Here is a 13,178-nt window from a genome sequence, read left to right as displayed (position 1 = left end):
ACATTGCGCGAGCAGATCTCCGTGGAAGCCTGGCCAGAATGAGCTGACATTCGAGCTCTGGTCTGGCGGGAGTTGGGCGGAAATAAACCTCCTTGCATGCCCAGACCGCTGCGTTGGGCCACAGCTGTTGAGCGGACTATTTCCGATAAGGTTTGCTATTCCCTTCGGGGCTTATGGCGCTGCTGGCTGACGACATGCTTCCCCGCGGCCATTTGGCTTTTCTGAAGCGCCGGTGCGAAGTGGCATGTGATTTGGCGCGCTCCAAGATGCGCCGAACCGCGCCGCCTCTACACCATTCCTGTGGCCAGTGTGGGCGATCCCGCGCTGGAAAGCTCGCCAATCATCTCATTTATACTTTTTTCCAGTTGAAGCCCCGCAAAACCCTGATGGTATCGTCTTTTCTCCTTCAACTTTGGTGACGGCATCGAAGCGAACTTGAGTTGCGGTCAGAATGCGAACCCTTCAAGGACACATGGGCTAAGGCGAGGAATGGCGGGTCTCTGTCGCATTCTTTCACGGAAATGTATATTTCAGAGGAGAGCTATGGCAGTTTCGAGAGGTCCACATAAGGGAAAGCTGCTCTGGGAGCGTGCAGAAAATAGTTGTGAAACAATCAAAGTTTGGACTCGCCTACAGAAAAGCTCCCGGATACATCGCGCGGAGAAATGGGGCTTCCTTTGTTGAAATGGACTCTGAGCTCGATCGCGAATTTTTGGGAGGCTTCATAATCGGTGTTGATGTGATATGTGAAGTCGTTAAGGGCCTGGTGGTGGCGGGCGGCGGAAAAGCAGGCTGCCGACGTGAAGCATCACGTCATCGACCCAGTGTTCAAACGGCTGATGATTTGCTCAACTTCAGTAGTGTCTACGTCTTGGAAATTTCGCTTTCTTTGGTTGATATAGGTCAAGTCCATCGAAGAGACAATGCAGCAACATGGCCATGAGACGAAGGGACCAATAGAGGCCATGAAGCCAGCAAGGCTCTTTGGATTATACTATATATATTAAACACGCATTTCAAGTCTTTCATCAATAACAACCTCCGTTATGGTCTAGGGGTTAGGATTCTCCGCTTTCAAAGTCATCATCGACTTGAAGATCCGGAGCGGCCCGGGTTCGATTCCCGGTAACGGAACAAATGATTTTCTTTTGCCTTTTCTTTTGCTACCCGTAGGAGCTGGCCCTAGCAGACTTTTTCGACTGTTGCAATGGATTCGGGGCGTGGTGACACGAACTTGGACCAAGGGGGGAGGGGCGCGATGAGGGTTCAATTTTGCCCAAATGTCGGCGCAACAATAAGCAAACCTAGTTAAAAGAGTCACTGCGATCCTCCGAGGAGGTTCTTTTCGATTTGATTCTTCGTTGTATGCCGAAGCGATGCAGAGGAAAGAAAATGCTGAGTGGCAATGGCTTGAGACCTGCTGCAGCACCCAAGTATTTCTACGTCTCTACTGTTTCACGGCATACTGACTGACATCTGGCAGGCCATGGGCCAATGGCTCGATGTCTTTACGCCGCGGTGGCACGGCGGAAGAAACGAGACTTTGTTTCCAAAGTACCGGCCCACTGACGCGTCGATGTGATCGCGTCACTCCATGTCGCCTTTAGCCTGTTCGTGCAGAGAGTCGGCCAGATCCGCAATCTCCGACCGGGTTCGCGACGCAAGCTTCTGCCGCGCAACGCCAATGCGACTTTGGCAGCGACTTGGCGAGGCTTGCGCATTGGAGGAAAACACGGTGCCGGATCCTGAGGGAGCCTCTTCCCCACCCCAACACGCAGGAACTGGGTGACCGACACGACGAGCTTCCCCGTTCGGCCGTCTGGCCCATACACCTTCCCGTTCGGGTAAGGCCGACCATGCCGGCTCCAAGCGGTAGCTGCTTATCAGGCTCGGAGCTCCAACCCTGACCGCTGCTCTATGACGGCACTGACTCTGCACTGTCGCTGCCCACCTGGGCCGCTGTCTTTAAATATGACCCCGCCGCTGCTTCCCCGTTCCCCGCGGGTACTTGCGCTTTGTTCTCCATTGACGCTTGCACCTTGTGTTCAGCATCCTTTCTCCCCTGTCAATTGCTGCTTTCTCGCCGCGCAGCCATGTTGAGCCAACTCCTCCGCACCACTGCCGCTGCCGCGCTGCTCTCGGCGTCGGGCGCGTCGGCTTTCATGAAGCTGCCGCTCAACGCGAGACAGCTCCCAGCCAATGCTACCGATGTCAAGACAATTGTTTCTCCGACCAATGTCACCATTCGTTACAAGGAGCCCGGCAAGGACGGTGTGTGCGAGACCACCCCGGGTGTCAACTCGTGAGCCTCTTCCTTTTGGCCGAGCATGGTGCCCGTTGCAGCTAACCCAGTCGTCCTACCAGCTACTCCGGCTATATCGACATTGCTCCCGACGCGCACACCTTCTTCTGGTTTTTCGGTGGGCTTCAAAACAGCACCATCAGGGTATATCCGATTGCTGACATTCGCAGAATCAAGGAGGGACCCAGCCAATGACCCAATCACGCTTTGGTTGAACGGTGGCCCTGGCTCTGACTCCCTGATTGGACTGTTCCAAGGTAAAGTCAAAGCCGAACACCGCGAGCCGTCCTCAATGCTGACCGCTCCTGCACAGAGCTCGGCCCTTGCAATATCACCGCGAACCTGACGTCGGCCGTGAACCCGTACGCCTGGAATGAGGTGTCCAACCTGCTCTTCCTCAGCCAGCCGTTCGGCGTCGGTTTCTCGTACTCTGAGGAGGCTGTTGGCAGCTTCAACAACGTGACCGGTGCCTTCGAACCGGACAATGAGGGTCAGGACTACGGCCGCTACCCTATCATCAATGCAACCGAGATCGACACCACCAACTTGGCTGCAGTCGCGGCCTACCACGTGTTGCAGGGCTTCTTGAGCGCACTGCCTACGCTCGACAGCGAAGTCAAGAGCAAGGACTTCAATCTGTGGACGGAGAGCTATGGGTGAGCAGCCGAATCCTCTCGGGCACACTTGCGACAGATGCTGACTCCACGCCAGCGGCCACTACGGACCTGCCTTCTACAACTATTTCTACGAGCAGAACCAAGCCATCGCCAATGGCTCCGCATCCGGCGTCGAACTGAACTTCAACTCTCTTGGCGTAAGCTGATCCTACTGTATGCAATGCTCCCGTCTGACGACGAGATAGGTTGGCAACGGAATCATCGACGAAGCCATCCAGGCGGAATACTACCCCGAATTCGCCGTCAACAACACGTACGGAATCAAGGCCTACAACGACACCATCTACAACTATGCGAAGCTCGCCTTGAACATGCCGAATGGCTGTCTTCAAATGGTCGAGTATTGCCGTGAAGCCGACAGGTCCACACTCTCCGGCCAAGCCCTCTGCGCCGAGGCCGCGTCCATGTGCCGCGACAACGTTGAGGGAGTATACTACAACTTTGGAGGTAGCGTATCCAGTTTGCTTACATATATTAAAAAAAAAAGTACTGAAATGTTGACACATGGATTAGACCGCGGTGTCTACGATATTCGCCACCCTTATGACGACCCCACGCCTCCAGAGTACTTCCCCGACTACCTGAATCAAGGCTGGGTGCAAAACGCCCTCGGAGGTACGCTCAAGACTCACCATCCCATCCAATTGAAAACGCCCCAAGATCACAGGGGGGGCTAACAGTGCAACAGTCAACCTCAACTACTCGGAATCCAACAACGACGTCTACTACGCCTTCCAGCAGACGGGCGACTTCATCTACGAGTACTTCCTCGAGGACCTGGAAGAGCTGCTCGCGGCGGGCGTGCGCGTGGCCCTCTTCTACGGCGACGCCGACTACATCTGCAACTGGTTCGGCGGCGAGGCCGTCTCGCTCGCCGTCGACTACGCGCACGCGGCCGAGTTCCGCGCGGCCGGCTACGCGCCCTTCGTCGTCGGCGGCGCCGAGTACGGCGAGGTGCGCCAGTACGGCAACTTCTCGTTCCTGCGCATCTACGAGGCCGGCCACGAGGTGCCCTTCTACCAGCCCGAGGCCAGCCTGGCCATGTTCAACCGCACCATCTTCCACTGGGACATCGCCACCGGCACCGAGCCCGTCACGGCCGACCTGGGTACCGAGGGAGGCGCCCAGGCGACCCATACCGAGCCGTACGTGCCGCTGCCGAGCGCGACGGGGAGCGATAGCAGCAGCAGTGAGGCGAAGGCGAAGGCGAGGGCGAGAGCGAGGCTGCCCATGTTGCAGGGGTGGTAGAGCTGCAAGGTGTGAGAAGAAGCGACCCGTGTGCACCTATCTTTATTGCGACGAGGAGGATGTGATGAGTAGACGAATGAATGCGTGGGTGATATTTTAAAGATGCCTACGGCTTCTGAGATATGGAAAATGTGTCGCGAACCAAACCGTACCACTAAATGCATCCTAAACCTTGAGCTGTCGTCCGTTTGTCGCTGACTTCAATAAGAGCAGGCTCCTGGTCAGGAGAAGGGGTCCTGTGAACATCTGGTCTGTAGTTAACAGCACAATCTTCGCTGGTTTAGTTCGAACCATGAGCCACTAATCTGGTCTTGTCCCAACCCGAACTGAAATAAAAGAAAATCAGAATTGTCACGCGTCATTCATGGGGATTCGTGAAGAAGCCGGTGTTCCTCATGCTTGCGATTTCGGTTCGAGGTAGGGATGTACGAGTAGAAGGAAGGCCGAAACTGTGGCGTCCGTCAAACAACCATGAGGAGATTGCAATGGATGCAGGGGGAAACGTGTAATAATGAAATGATAAAGCGTAGAGTATGACTAGCCGCAGAATTGGTGTGATATTTCGACCAGAGAGAGAACACGAGGCGTGATGGTTGTTGGGCTCGAAAATTGGTAGATGAGAGATCAGACGGTGTCGCCCTAAAAGAAGACACGGCCTCCAATGGGGGAGACGATCGTAAAGAGCGGTAAGTCCAAAATGGTGGTGTGTACATGAATAGCAACAGTCGTCTGGAGCCAAGACATCAGACAGCGGAGGGGGACGGTTCGAGCTCTAAAGGTGCTTTCCTCGGCGAGTTTCTGGCTCGACCTTCTCGAACAAAATCCGGTTCGACAGCCGGCCCGTGTGTCCTCTCGCCGGGTAGGGCTGTGCCACGGAGGCAGTGCTTCCGGCGGCGGGAGCGTCGGGCTGCGGTAGGTATGCCGACGATGATGATCGGTAGTTAGCGCGGGCAGGAAGAGCCGGGCTGGAACGGGCGGTGCTGACGAAACAGACGGGGGCTTACTAGCTGTTGCGTCAATGCCAATGCTAGTCACAACGGCGGATCATCATCACACCTCACGGCAGCGCTAAGGGGGGAAGAGAGAGGCGGTGTTCGCCAAAAGGCCTGGCGCAAAGCGTTGCCAAGGACCATGGAGATAGGCATGTTCCGTTTCCCATCAGTGTTCCGATGGGAGGTGTTCGTACCCGGCCGGGCGCGCAGCGAATGGCGCGACTTCAAGTACGGCAATCTGTTGTTCGACGGAAACTACGATCTGCGGGGCAGGCGGATGTGCAGCCCGCATCGTGGGCAGACAGGCGGAATGTGGGGCAGAAGTACCTACATGCCGTACTGTGTATGGCATCCATGACTCCTGTGATTCCTGCTTCGGGGCTGCCGAGGAACGAGACTTGTGAACGGTCGCCGGCCAAAGGAGATCACGCATGTACGCTGGAAGAGATGGTGGTTGCAGGTAGAGCAGAGGCGGGTACGAGGAGTAGCAAGGCAGGTGAATCGGCTTGGCGCAGAGGAGAGAGAGTCATGACGAGTCGTGTTCTCGAGTCAATGTGTTTCGGTGGGAGATTCATCATCAGCGTGAGTCGGATAGCGCCAAGGCCAAGGCTGGCTCCGCTGGCGGAACGCGACGACTGCGCGGTAGCTGTGGAAGAGCCTAGGGTGGAGGGTGCCGAGAGCGTTGACAAGGACGGAGGCCGTGTTTGGGCCAGTCAGCCCCCGGACACGTTCTCTCGACAGGGGAGGCCATAGGGGATGCTGGAATTAAACTCAAAGATTAGGCTTCTCGATCGTCCAATGCTTAGCGCCGCGCTGCGGCGAGACGGCGGCGTGTCAGCGATTCGGCTGCCAAGATGCGTGGGATACGATGGCGCAGCACAGCCAACGCAGGGACAGTCGTCTTGGCTGTGGGGACATGGCGTGTTGTCGAAACTCCCAAGCAAGTGGGATGCTCACACTGCGCTGAGGTGTGATGGAGTGAGATGGAGAGGAGAGAGTAAGCGAGGACGGCGAGGCGAAGAGGGATGGCTTGGGGCTTGGGGCTTGTCGTCGGGTCCTCCCCGCGCGGCTTTGAGCGAAGGAAGGCAGCGCACCCTTGGGCTTGCGCCTTCCTGTTTGGCCTGTCGAACCCCAACTCCCTGCTCCGCCCCTCGACCCCGTCCCTTGACCACCCCGCCATCTGCGCTCCCTACATCTCCCTCCATGACGCACTCCGCTGCCAAGGGCGAAACACTGGCCGCGTGGCCCTGCCTCCGCCGTCCGGCAACGACTCGCGCGTGCTCTATATTCAGCTCTCGAGTCAGCCACTTCCACCTTGCAATGCCATCCCCGTGCTTTCAGCCTCGCTGCACCATTAATCGTTGCTATGTTTCCCCGGTTTGGGCGAGTGCAGGAGGCCCCGGCTGCCGCGTGCTCCACTCCGGCGAACTGTGGCGTAGTGCCAGCGACCCAACCAGCGCTCTGCCCTTCAGCCTCGTTGCTCCAACATTTGCTGTCATGTTCCCCTACAATCTGCCAGACAGCTTGCCAAGTCTCGTTCACATTTCTGGGTCGGTATTGTACGCCAAGTCCTGCGCCTGGGCACCGTCTGGTCAGTAGTGAATGGCAATCGCCGTTTGATCAATAGAGCGCCTGACTTTGGCTGTGAGGACTAGCCTGCTACCCCAGCTTACCGTATTCCACGCGCATTCTGGTAAGCTTGAGGCTTCTGGAGCCACACGTCTGCGTGTATACAGATATTTCCTCAATCTTATAAACGGCCTACCCCTCCATGCCAACTCACCTCTCCATCGTCACCAGCATTCAGCCTCCTCCACCCACACTCCTTTAACATTTCCGACTCTACAAAGCAGTCATTTGATCAAGATGTTTGTTCATCTCGCCTCATTCGCAGCTCTCCTGCCCACAATTCTTGCCTGCGCCGACCACTCCTACTCCGCACGCAATGCCATCCACAAGCGACAGAACATTGCCGACATCGGTGATAGCCTATGGACCACCCGGAACACGAGCTCCAGGGACTGGGCCTACGAGGCTTCCTACGACTGGGGCCGTATCAGCCCAGGTAAGTTCGCACGTGGACTTCTCCCCAAATTTGCAGCGCGCTAACAAGCCACCAATAAGACTACGAGCTCTGCCAGACCGGAACCCAGCAGTCTCCCATCAACCTGAGGACGGAGGCTGTGGGCAACATGGTGCACACGCCGCGCTTCACCGGCTACGACGGTGAGTGGGCCGGCCAGTACTTCAACTGGGGCTACGGCTCGGCCTTCAACCTCGACCACCCGGAGGGCGACTACTCGCAGCTGCCGTCGATGGAGTTCGACAACCAGACCGTCTACATGACGGGCTGGCACATCCACGCGCCCGCCGACCACCGCATCGACGGCGAGTGGACCAAGGCCGAGCTGCACTTCGTCCACGTCGACGCTAAGGGCAAGGAGAAGGCCGTCCTCGGCTTCATGATGGATCCCTACGGCGGCCTCGAAGACACCGCCTACAACTCCAGCTGGGTCGACCAGCTGCCCTCGCCCATGCTGCACTTCAACGAGACGGACCGCCAGCTCGCCATGCCCATGCGCTTCGACCTCGCCCTCGACGAGGTCAACGGCTTCGAGGAGTTCTGGACGTACAAGGGCAGCCTGACCAGCCCGCCGTGCACCGAGGGCAAGCGCTGGTTCGTCGCGCGCGAGAGGATGTTCACGAGTGTGCCGCAGATGCGCGAGATCTTGCGCGTGAGCACGTTTTCGGCGCGCTCGGTGCAGAAGGAGTGGCTGCACGGTGTCAACGTGTAGGACGGACTTCCATGAGGCGGTAACGGCATGGTCCGGGCGAAGGCGCTGAGGGGTTGGCTCGTGGATTTACTTTCCGTTCGAATTCCTTGGGATTTTTTGATACCTTTTTTCTGTTTCTCTTGTTTGGACCTCTCTTGGGTTTCCATTCTTCAAACTGTATATACATACTTCAATTGCGCATATACTGCACATAAAAACCATGCCGTACCGGATTTTCGGAAACTCCGTCTTCTCACCGCTGCCGCTTTAGTGATGCAGTGCTGACGAATCGAATCAACCATCATTACTTCCCCGCTCAATAACAGCAACACTGAGGAAATGCATCAAAGTAGACCAGGTTGTGCTAAATTCAATTAAATTGTTACATGGTGTGTCGTACGATTTACCAAGAGACCCGAGCAGAACGGGGGGTCTGGGCAACTGCCGCCCCGCCGTGGCATCCCTCTCGGCGCCAAGAAAGGAGGGGCGGGCGGAGCAAAAGACCCTCGCTTCTTGTTTCCGGCGGGCGGGACGTTCGTCGGCGCCAAGGGAAATGTACAAGGATGCGTTACGAGCGATATATGGTCGGAAACTGCCGGCCGGGTACTGCTAAGTCATGGATGGGAGCATTCGCTGTTCGGTTCACTTTGTGCCGAGACTGATAGATGGGAGGGATGAGAGAACGCGGAAGCGAATGCGATTATGCCACTAGTACGAGGAAGGCGGTTTGAGGTTGCTGAGGTCAAATTGGGGAAGCGGAATACAAAAGAGGTGTCGTGGGTGAGTAGAGGAGGACAGCTCTTTGGGTATGGCACTTCACTCGTAATATTTGTGGAGAGCTTCTTCATTTGGTATCAAAGGAGATGACAGTCCATTTGACATGTTTGCCCCTTTTCTGAGGATTAAGGGAAAAAAAATAACGGATCAACGTAAGACGTATTTATCGGACTATGAGGTAAATAACCATTTTCGCAAGGCAAGGCATGGGGACAGAAATATTGAAGATGTATGGCGGTCGATTCAGCTGAAGAGGGGGTTCATTCCTTTGACTCCTGTACCAGAGCCTCGGGTCCTGGTGCGCTCTGAGTGGTCAGGCTCAAGAATTGTGTACGCAGCGACCAGCATGCTTGGTATAGATCGCTTGCTTCTCCAATGGCAGTCTCCCAATGAGTCACGAGAAAAGCACCAGGAAGTCGATATTCGATCTGTCGTTGACTGGCTCTGTTCCCCTGAAGGCCCTGGTTACTTGGTTATGAGTCGGTATCGAACTGGTGACCACCCTCTTCTGGGCCATAATATGGGAATCGCATGCTATGAAAGATATGGCAGCCGGCTGTATTGTATGTATTGGGAACGGCGGGGCAAGCTTACGATGCTGATACAATGGTAGGCAATGTGCCGTCGTCAACCTTGTCATTCGGCGGCAATTGTCGCAATCCCCGCATGCCACTTGTCAGAGAGATTACCGAAGAGCAGGGAACACACAAACGGGACATTTCAGCAGTCGTCAAGAAGCCCCGACCGGGCGCAGAAAGACGCATATCTCCGGGTTTCGCCTAAAGTGAATGACGCAGCAACTTGGGGTCCGGGGTTCCGATGCAGATTACTGGAATACACCACACACCGCCTGCACGTTGGGAAACCGGGCTCTCGGAATAAAAGCAAACTGTCAGATCTAAAACGTCAAGCCCTGATGCAGTCCAAGCCGAATATGGAAGTTGTCCGCCGAAGTTTTCTCTTCTTCGCTGCCCTTTGCTCTTTGCCCGTCCAATGTGTAACCATTGGTCTTTGCCCGTCCAATGTGCAACCATTGGCTCCACTGACCCCGATCACTAAACACTGCAGGAAAAGTACAGTAAAGAAAATGTTCTACAGATCGCCGCGGGTGCTGAGCCACAATGTGACACAGTCAACATGCCCGAAGCCCACACCGCATCACAGAAAAAGGACTAAAACTCAGCCGAAGCTTCCGATATTTCTTGATGAAAACGCGTGTAACGGGCTAAGACAAAGAGACTGGCAGACTTCGTGAGGCCCATATCTCCCGTGCTTGCGGTGCATGGAAGTGTGGCGAAAGACTTACGACTTCTACCACTTGTATATACAGGCGCTAAGCATGGCTGTGTTCGTGGGGTGGCTGAATGATCACCCGATGACCTTGTGTGGATGCATGTAACACAGCCGCGCAAGACTGCATGAAATCCGTGTTCATCACAACGATGCAATTGAGAGCCGCGCTGACGGTAATGATTTCGAAAAATCATATTCGATCTCACTAAAGCTCATAGGATTGCTCCGATAATATAATATCTTCTATGGAGATGATTCTATCAAAAGTCGAAACATGCACAGTTCTGGCAGACACGGCGTTCCTGGGCGATATTGTGGTAAGTGCTGCATGAGGATTCGCCAACTGTCCATTGGGACGGTCAGGTGTAGTGGCTGCCACAGGAGTTAGCTGTAGCTTTAGGAATACACGAACAACACCCACTTACTTTGGCTGTGTGCCATAACAGGTGCGTTGCGGCGGTTGTTGGGGGGTTTGGTGCATGGCGGACGGATTGGTGAACTGCCTCGGCTGTGGCGGCGGGTGCGGGGCATGAGGATTCCAGACTGAGGGAGCATTTGCAGGCACCCTAGTGATCCCGTGTTGATGAGATGAAGGAGTAGAGGGAACCAGTGCAGGATGTAGAGTAGACGTGGTATACTCAGTGGAGAACCCGTTGGGCGCGTGGTAGTCTGGCTGAGCAGCGTGGGGCGATAGACTGGGAAGACCATGGTAGGCCATGGGAGCTGAGTAGCTTCCGCCATCTGCTCCACCGTAAGCAGCCTCATGCGGAGACCAGGGTTGTCCTTGTGCATCGACATGGGTCCAAGCTCCGTCGCCTGAGTTGGACGCGTTTTGTTGAGTCTGCTGTTGCCGCATCCGTGTATAGGAATCTGGCACGTCTTCCAAAGTCCCCATCTGCTGAACGGTTAAAACACCAAACGTGAAGGACAGAAAATCCAACAAAGTAGAGGCGAGACTTACCCGTTTGAATACACATTCGACACCGTATATTCGGCAATGCTGGCATCTGCCGGATTCGTCCAGGCCATGACATCGTATCTTCCGTTTCCTGCAATGCACGCACTGCTCAAAAAAATCAAGTCAATTGGAAGTGGCTCTGAACATTCGAGCTGGAGTCGTTGCCAAAGGGCTAGATACAGGCGGTCTTACCGCTATCATTGCGCGAGGACGCGGGCCCGCCTCGAAAGTATAGTCTGGATAGTACGGCTGCATGGGGTGATTGATTACGTTTCCAATGAAGCGAAAAATATCAGTATAGGGAATTGTGCAACGGTGGAGAGCCCTGATGGCTTTGGCTTTCAGTTCTCCATGGGGCAACGTAGAAAAGAGAAGACAGGAATTCTCCTCGGCTTCGGGCTATATAAAGACACAGGAGCCTTCAATCATTTTACCGCGCAAAAGACTGTCGGGACAGCGCCATCTCATCCATGTTGGGTCGCTCCCTCGTCCAAGCACAATGTAGTATTACGCACTGTGAAACGGAACCAGGAACTGAGCAGATAACTTGGGGTTGGCCGGGCTCTGTTAACGCTCCGTGCCGAGTAGGCAAACTTTTGGCTGCCTACTCTCCAATTGACGCTAGAATACGGGAGCGCACAGAAGGCCAGGGTGATGTGGGTAGAAGCAGGCCGGACCACTACTTCGCCGACGTCGGGTATGCGACAGGCGGGGAGCTATGCGCTGAATTGTTAGACCAGTGTGAGCAGTGGGCGCAATAAAAGCTGCTCTTCACAAAAACGTTGCAGAATTCGAAAATCTTTAGGCACGGTCCGGCCTAGTAGGCTGTAAAGGCGCTTGCGGAAAACGACTATCTTTCCGATGAAGAAAGAGGATTGCTTCTTTCAGCGTAAAATCATGTGATTGAAGTCATCCTTGTACGACCCGCCTAATGCCCAGAGCCACGAGTCCCGCTTTCCGGCGTGCACGGCGCCTGCTTCAAAAGGCGGTATTCGTGGTGGTACAGGGCAGGGCCGAGGCAGATTGCCGCAGGGGGCAAGCCTTCTGATCAATGTCAGGCAAGAGCGGGCCTTGGCATCGACTGGACCGATAGCCACGCGCCCATGAATGATGCGTCCTGCGGGTTGGTGACTGAGTGGCAAACCCCGATAATGAGTGGTCACATCGCGACGCAGCGGTAGAGGCTGGGCGGAGAATTGCGCTGTGCAGGAAGTTACGGACAGCGGGCCGATCCAAATTAGGCGTTGTGCGTGGTATTAAGCAGGAAAGCCATGAACTCGAGTACATCTGACAATTGCTTTGGTGCTGACAGCACTGAGAGGCGGCGGGAGAGAAGGGCCTTGGCAAGTGGTGCTTGGTAATGGTCCGAAAGTAAATTTGGGTTCGTTCCGTTGCAACGTAGTACGAAAAAAGCAATGCTAGCCAATCAGCACCCCAGGCGGGAGCGGGAAGAAAAGGGCGTACCCGTCGCATGGCAGCATTTTGTCACAAACGGCCAGGCTAAGGATGCTGGTCGCAGCTGGATGGGTGGCAGGGAGTGGACTCTACGGAGGGAAGCAAAGAATCGGACATGGTTGAGCCTTGATCACACATTCCGTCAGCCAGAGGCAGGCTGCTGCTGACAGTGGGAAGACCCGTGTGTCTGGATGCAAGGACGCGCGCTGACAGCGGCAAAGAGAATTGCGTGGTCCCGCAATGCAAACCTACACGCATCCATGACGTTCCAAGTTGACCGTACGGATGCTCGTGTCGATCGTGAAGAGCTGTCGAAAAGTCGTCAAGTAGCGGTCTGCTGTTCTGGGTCCTTGAGCTTTCAGACCATGTCCCAACGACCAGACTGCGATCGCGTGACACTAGATAGAGAGCATGCCTCCGCAGACCATCGAGGTGTGCAACCTCTTTCTTTTCAACCATCAAATGTCCAACTTATTGGGCATGCGGGGACCCGTGAGCACAAATCCATCCCAGGGAGTACCTTACCGACCGAAGGAGACGGGGGTGCAGGATAGGAAATCCGGGTCGGCGGTCGCTGAGAGATGGCTCCACAGAGACTTCATCGTAACTTGCGCGCCGCCCACCACATGGCTCCGGTGGAGGCAAGCGAACTGAAGCCCGGTGAAAGTGAAAACAGCCAGAGTTCGCCGACCGCTTATTTCG

General features: G+C 55.4%; 2 protein-coding genes and 1 non-coding gene across 3 annotated transcripts; all 3 read left to right on the top strand.

Moving 5' to 3' along the window:
• The first annotated feature begins 1,040 nt into the window (after positions 1–1,040).
• On the top strand, positions 1,041–1,134 carry SLS55_007474. The gene has a single exon. It is a non-coding gene; the product is annotated as a tRNA-Glu (tRNA).
• Positions 1,135–2,093: 959 nt separating this feature from the next.
• On the top strand, positions 2,094–4,227 carry SLS55_007473 (uncharacterized protein; the record flags this gene model as incomplete). The annotated part of the gene is made up of 6 exons (XM_066778891.1): positions 2,094–2,271; positions 2,616–2,958; positions 3,014–3,116; positions 3,165–3,426; positions 3,493–3,594; positions 3,668–4,227. 6 exons carry the CDS (start codon positions 2,094–2,096, stop codon positions 4,225–4,227), a joined length of 1,548 nt encoding a protein of 515 aa, XP_066631328.1.
• A 2,858-nt stretch (positions 4,228–7,085) lies between these two features.
• SLS55_007472 (uncharacterized protein) lies at positions 7,086–8,014 on the top strand (the record flags this gene model as incomplete). Its single annotated transcript, XM_066778890.1, has 2 exons — positions 7,086–7,284; positions 7,344–8,014. 2 exons carry the CDS (start codon positions 7,086–7,088, stop codon positions 8,012–8,014), a joined length of 870 nt encoding a protein of 289 aa, XP_066631327.1.
• Between the last annotated feature and the right edge of the window lie 5,164 nt (positions 8,015–13,178).

Source organism: Diplodia seriata (genome assembly GCF_021436955.1).
Source record: "Diplodia seriata strain FDS-637 chromosome Unknown scaffold_7, whole genome shotgun sequence".
NCBI lineage: Eukaryota > Fungi > Ascomycota > Dothideomycetes > Botryosphaeriales > Botryosphaeriaceae > Diplodia > Diplodia seriata.
This window is presented reverse-complemented; position numbering and strand designations above follow the sequence as displayed.